Genomic DNA, 7,022 nt, shown 5'->3' on the forward strand with positions numbered 1-7,022 from the left:
ATATTTCCACTTTAGTAAAACTATACATCCATTATTAATGTTACTGGCCCAGTGCATTTGTAGTTTGTACAACCATTTCCAAAAAAAGAAATAAAGGTAAAATAAACTATAGTATTATTGGTGTTTGTACATTTGTGGCCAGGAAAAGAGATTGATTATATCCAGTTGCCTTCTACATGGACTTTATGATATAGTAATCAATATATATTAACCTTTGTTATCTTATAATTAAATTTAATTACTTCCATTTCCAGTTCTTCAAAGTTTGCCTATAAATTCATACCTTCACTTCCTATCAATCTCCATACCCAACTCACAAACACCATTGCAAAACATGTTTCAATTCAATGAAATTCCTTCTTTTTCATCTGTGGTCTCAACCTATGCCTCTGTTGCAGCCTCAGCGCTATTGTTTCGATCAATAGCGAAAGATCTGCTACCAAACGAAGTTCGAGAATTTGCCATTTCTAAACTCCGCCATATATTCCAACTTCGTTCAAATGAAATCACTGTAGTTATAGAAGAAATGGATGGTATCAAATGGAACGAAATTTTCGAAGCCTCCGAGGTTTACTTGGCCACGAAGCTCAGTTCCAACACCCAAAGGATCAAAGTTATGAAAGCCGTAAACGAGAAGCACGTATCAGTCCACCTCGAGAAGAACGAAACGATCGTCGATCATTATGAAGGGGCTGAGCTTAGATGGAAATATGTTGTTACAACTCCAGACAAGATCAGTCACCCAATGGGACGTCCTCCTAGATTTGACTGCAGATCTTTTGAGCTCACCTTCCAGAAGAGACACAAGGACCTGGTGATGGGATCTTACTTGCCATATGTTCTCAGGAAAGCGGAGGACATAGCTGATCATCACAGGGTTTTAAAGATGTCCACCCTTAACAACTCGCAACCAAATCAATGTCTCAGCTGGGAATCCGTTAACCTTGAACACCCGTCTACTTTTGAGACTTTGGCCATGGATCCAAAGCTCAAAAACAAAATTATAGAGGATCTGAACAGGTTTATTAGAAGGAAGGATTTCTACAAGAGAGTAGGGAGGGCATGGAAACGCGGCTACTTGTTATATGGTCCTCCAGGAACTGGAAAATCAAGCTTAGTTGCAGCAATGGCGAACTATCTCAAGTTCGATGTCTATGATCTCCAGCTAGCAAATGTAACAAGTGACAATGATCTCAGACAGTTGTTGCTGGCTACCGGGAATAAGTCCATTCTTGTTATTGAAGATATTGATTGCAGCGTGGACCTGCCTGAGAGGAGATATCATGAAGATGATGATGAACAGCTTGATGAAAAGGTTAGTACTCATATACCATAGTATTCCTAGTTATTTAACCGATTATGGTAAACTGAATTGATCCATGATATAGTTTTTGTTTCTTTCTTTTTTTGGGTAAAAGACAGTCACGACTCACGAATAATTAGCTTAATGTTAGCTTTCTAAACATATGCATTTTGTTTTACAGTGACCTTAAACAGAGATTTTCAAATAATTATACTGTATACACCACCACCACTATCAACCATCCTAGTTATTGTCAAATGAGAAAATCCATTTAGTTTTGGGGAAGGTAGGCATAAATGATCATTTTCCAGGTTATTTTATACAGTGTGCAAATAGTTCAGTACTAAAGCAGATATAACTTTTCCTAAGTGTCATTTAAAGTTTAAACGAGTTCATAGTATTATATTATACTGAAAATAATATATGGTTTGGTGAGGTGCACCATTATCTAGGTTAAACTGTACAGCTGGTAAGTAAATATTGCAGCAAGTACATTAATAGGGAAAAAAAAAAAAAAAAGTAAATTAATGGGTACAGCAATTTACATGTTAAACGACAAATTCTCACCCAAGATTAGGCGTAACGCGTAAGTAAGTTTTCTCTTCCTATATGTTTAAAAAAACAATTTTCAACTCATCGATTAAGACCTGTTAGTGAGAGACTAAGATCTACTATGGTAAAACTACGAAAAGATATAATATCTTTTACTATTTGATTTTATAATTTTTAATGAAGTTGAATAACTGTTCCCACTGAAACTTTACTAAATATATTTTTCAGCCCTAGTTTGGTTTATATAAATTTTAGGGTTAGTAAATTCAAAAAATAATTTAAAAAATAAACCCAGTTATTTAAAATAAACCGTGGACTCCGGCAACATAGCCAGTGTTGATGGGTGGATTGTTGGACGATATGTCCAACAACACAAATGGGGAAGCCATTGTTGACAGCTATTCTCCAAAATACACTGGAGACTATTTTGTGAAATATTCTTCGACATCCTTTTTCGATGAAATGACTTTACCAAGGGACTCTTCATTTACACTGTTGGACACCAACAAAATGGCCAGACTCGTCGCCAGAGACTAAACCCAGATTCGATTGACGACAGTTAGCCGACTTAAACTTTAGCTAGTTTTCATTCTTCATGGATTTTTTTAAAAAAAAAAAAAAAAAAAATTAAATTGAAGATAGGGTTTAAATGACTAATTATTAAGTTGGTGAAGGTAATTTTATGTTTATAATTTAGGGGTGCAAATGATATTAGCCTCATAATATGCATTGTTTAAACTAACAAGAATGCCTTTTTGCTGTTAAACTAGGAGTGATCGAGTCTGAGTACCCTAGAGGAACTGAAATTGGAATTGGCCAGTTTTAAGAAACTGAAACCTGTGAAATAGGTTCCTGTTCCGGTTCCAAATACCTAGAAAAATTATCAAATGTTCCCTATTAGTTTAGAAAATGACAAAAACACCTTTAAAAATTATAAATACACCCCTTTTTTTTACAAAAATACAAATATGATTGATTATTTATTTCATATGGCCCAAATATAAATCACGACATTTTTTATTTTAATAAATTCTTTAAATTTTCTCTTTTTAATTATTTTAAATAATTTTAATACATAGTCTAAGTCTTCGCGTGCATCCAATTTTAATATATAGTATTTTGGACACGTTGTGTTATCAGAAGTGTAAATCGTTTGACATCCTAATTAATTCTACAACCGACACAATGAGGAAAGTAAGCAAAATTCTATAATTAATTGATATATATATAATAATCTGATTTTAGCAAGTAATACAAGGGAAAATGCGTTTCCAACTACCATTTTTTCTAAACTTTAATTAATTAAATTAAATTGGTGTTGTCAGTTTCTATCACACTCACCTAATTAGACAATCACATAAATTCATCTATCTGCTATTGAGTTTTAATTAATTTATTTTGAATTCATGTCATTGTTGTGTCACGTGGGGGTCCAGTTAGAGTCCAGTAAAATTAATCAAGTGACTAATTAGATCATAATATGAATTAAGAAAATGATTGGTCAGTAATTGATTTCCTTTTAGACTGAGGTAAAAATTAAAATTGCTTAATCATTGACTCCATTAATCATATCATCTCTTACTTTGTTTAGACCCACATTTTTTTGAATGCTAATTTTGAGTAATTTCAACTAATTAAGCAAGTTTAAATTAACAGGTTCATAGTCTCAATTGTCAGATCACAAATTGATATGTTCATTATTTGTTCACAAATTGATTTTCCCCAAATGTTAATCAAACTGGGAATTTTGATTTGTAAATGTAAAATTACTTAAAACCCCCCAATGTTGTATTCTATTTTAATGCAACCTCGATTCCTAAACCAGTTCCTAACAAGATACCATATTCCCAGTTCTGGTTCCCGGTTCCAACAGGATCGGAATCGGAATCGGAATCGGAATCGGAATCGGAATCAGAATCAGAACCAGGGAGTCTCGGTTCCTATTTTAAAGAACCGAAACCTACCTTCTGGGGCCGGTTTCGGTTCCTACCTAGAACCAGAACCTCAAGTACCCGTCGGTCCGAGTAGAACCTATTTTCTTGCTCACCCCTGGTTAAAACTAACGTTTAAATTTTAATGATGGGTGGAAATTTATTTTTTTGAAACATATCAGGTGGGAGAACTTACTTGCGGCTAACCTTGGGTGGGAAATTGTCATTCTCCCGCAATTTATATTGAATGGTTAAATTTTAAGCAAACAACTTTTGCCCACCCAAATAATGACTTAATGACACTTTCCCACCCACAGACTTTTAAAGTACCACTTTACTACGAAAACTTATATTTTTTTTTCCGATTTCGGCATCGTTGTGACCCCACACCACCAGTATTCTCTTCCTCGGTCATCACTCATCAAAACCCCTCAAACCTTACTCCTGCCTATCCCGCCAATCATCGGCAATCGAACGATTAGGGTTTACGCAACCGCTTCTCCCAAGTCAAATTCTGATCAATTATAACAGTCAAAATCCAACCTTCCACCACCAAAAGACTCATTGGCTTCCCCTGTTCAAAAGCCCCAACAGCTTGGACCGAGTTTGGTCTCTGTTTGCCATCGGTTTGGGTAGTAAAATGATATTTTAAAAGTATGTGGGTGGGCAGACATTAAGCCATTATTTGGGTGGGAAAAGGTAATTAACTCTAAAATTTTGGGTTGAGAGTTTTGATGACTGGACCGACCTAACACTGACTCTCGGGGCTTTACCAAACATATGTTTAGTAGTTCGGTTGGATCTATTCCTCATTAATTTATGGGATTGACATATTTGTATACTCGGTAAGTGGTTTTATCATTTTTAACTGAGCTGACACCCTATGACTTGAAGCGGCCCGAGGGAAGAAAGAGAGGGAGAGCCGCCGGCCGGGAAGAGAATTTTGATGCGGTGTCTAGACCACAGCGAAATTCCTGGGTACGTATAATGTAGTAATTGTAGCACATTTATATATTAATTCATTATCTATTCTCTAGTTTAATCAATTTTTGTGTGACGCAGGTGACACTCTCAGGATTGCTAAACTTCGTTGATGGTTTGTGGTCTAGTTGCGGCGATCAGAGAATCATTATATTCACTACCAACAACAAGGAGAGGCTTGACCGTGCTTTGCTGCGTCCAGGACGCATGGATAAGCATATTCATATGTCTTACTGTACCTTTGCTGGATTTAAGATCTTAGCCTCTAATTACTTGGGCATTTCTGATGAACACCATCTCTACCCAGAGATTAAATACTTCATTAAGAGGGTAAAGATAACTCCTGCACAAGTTGCAGAAGAGTTGATGAAGGATGAAGATCCCGACGTGGCACTTGAAGGATTTCTGAAAACCCTCTTCAAAAAGCAAAGTAAGGAGGTCGTCTATGAAAGTGACGAAGAAGCTGAAGAGGATGAAGAAGAGGAAGAAGTTTCAACGTCCAATGAATCAAAAAGACAGAAAACCGATGCGGTGAGGAGAGCAGTAGGAGGCAACGGAAAGGCAAGAACAAAGTAGTCAGCTCTTAAAGACAAGCCATGACTAATTGGCTCTAATCAAACTACATGTTGAGCTAATTAAACCAGTTAGTATTTAGTATGGTAGTGTTTTTAAGTTAAATAAAAGTCCATGTAGTTTTCTGCTCGTTGACTAAGTGTGCTAGTCTGTTTATTTCATTGAAATTCTGGTGTGAATTTAGGGGTGCATACGAGCCAAGTACTGGCTGGCTCGAGCTCGGCTCGGATGCATTAGTAAGAGGCTTGAGCTCGACGAGCTCTGGCACACGAGCTCGAGCTCGGCTCAGCTTGGCTCGATTATATAGTAAACGACCCGAGCCGAGCCGAAATCGAGCTAAATAATTAAAAAAAACATGTTGCACAGTATCAATATTCAATTGAATTCTGCCCTTCTGCTCAATTTAATTTGGCACGTTATTAAACTAATCCAGCTCATATGAACACCCGAAATACACTACCATCCATCAGCAATGAATCATCGCCTTTTACCGTAAAGCACATAACTTCTATATTAATGCTCATCAGTATTTGCCGGAGTTATAAGGAACACTAAGATTCATGGATCTCCACTTTCCTCTGAACAAAATACAATGCCTTGAACACTTCAGACCAAAAAATTTCACCTAAAATAATGGGTAGTAATTTATAGCAAAATTCAGTTGATTTTAAATTTCCGATCAATACTTCAGAATAAGGAATCTTTCTTGCAAATTTAATTCACTACCAGGTGTTCCCAGTGTCACATGAAAACCAACATAAAGAGATATTACAAATAGAAGCTATAGACATAACCCAAAACATCAGAGTCTCAAAAGCATGTTTCAATCATCTTCTCTTTTTGGGGGCAGGCCGCAAGGCAAGAGCATTTTCTGCACATACCGATAGAAAGAATGAACATTAGTAATTTAAGATTTAAGAAGAGTTACATACCAAATGAAACATTTATTAAGGGTTGTGAACTTTTAACTTACAAAGCTTGAAAAGTTAGACACAAAATATATAACCATGCCATCCAACAAATCAAGCTTGCTTAATGCTTCAATTGCTATAAAGCCAAGTTCCAAACTGTTATTTTTCAAAATGTATTAGCATACTTTAGATGACATTATTCCAATGAATATTTAAAATTCTCTCTGTTCTCCACTACTCCCTTATTTACTCACAACATTGATAATTTTTCTTATCTCTTATCTCTTCTTAAACTCTTTATTATTCCTTTTAATGAGAAAAAATCAGTTTCACTTTGTACTCCCAAACAAGCAAGAAGTACTTAGACAGATAAAAAGCAAATTAAGATTTCAATGGTGGGCAACTAGTGCATACTTGCACACATAGAAAAAACATGGAGACAATACAGATGAATTATAAACATCATGCTTATAGCACAACTCCATGTGCAATGTCACGTGTATACATAATAGGTGAAGTCCCTCATCTTTTAGTGAGCAATACTGTCACATGATTGTGCAGTTTAATCATTTACAAGCTATTCCCACCAGTACTAAATGATTGCATTATGATGAATACTTCCCTTGCAAATCCCTTTCTCACACACACAATCCAGAACACAATCTACACCACTCTCAGCAAACACAAGAATACACCTCCGAACCATTCAATATAATAGTAAACAAAGCAACAGATTCACAAATAGCAAAATGGTATGAAATGAAGATAAGT

At 35.8% G+C, this 7,022-nt stretch overlaps 1 protein-coding gene across 1 annotated transcript; it reads left to right on the top strand.

Moving 5' to 3' along the window:
• The first annotated feature begins 211 nt into the window (after nucleotides 1-211).
• LOC116145630 (AAA-ATPase At3g50940-like) lies at nucleotides 212-5,742 on the top strand. The gene is made up of 3 exons (XM_031431076.1): nucleotides 212-1,315; nucleotides 4,681-4,764; nucleotides 4,849-5,742. The coding sequence occupies exons 1-3, from the start codon at nucleotides 335-337 to the stop codon at nucleotides 5,341-5,343; spliced, it is 1,560 nt and encodes a 519-aa protein (XP_031286936.1). The 5' UTR covers nucleotides 212-334; the 3' UTR covers nucleotides 5,344-5,742.
• Nucleotides 5,743-7,022: the final 1,280 nt, after the last annotated feature.

This window comes from Pistacia vera, unplaced genomic scaffold, assembly GCF_008641045.1.
Source record: "Pistacia vera cultivar Batoury unplaced genomic scaffold, PisVer_v2 Contig464, whole genome shotgun sequence".
NCBI lineage: Eukaryota > Viridiplantae > Streptophyta > Magnoliopsida > Sapindales > Anacardiaceae > Pistacia > Pistacia vera.

Bases quoted from the DNA above. Each gene is read 5' to 3' on its own strand.
- LOC116145630 (XM_031431076.1), top strand. From the start codon at position 335: ATGTTTCAATTCAATGAAATTCCTTCTTTTTCATCTGTGGTCTCAACC. The intron at 1,316-4,680 runs GTTAGTACTCAT...TATGACTTGAAG, and splicing joins ATGAACAGCTTGATGAAAAG to CGGCCCGAGGGAAGAAAGAG. The intron at 4,765-4,848 runs GTACGTATAATG...TGTGTGACGCAG, and splicing joins GACCACAGCGAAATTCCTGG to GTGACACTCTCAGGATTGCT.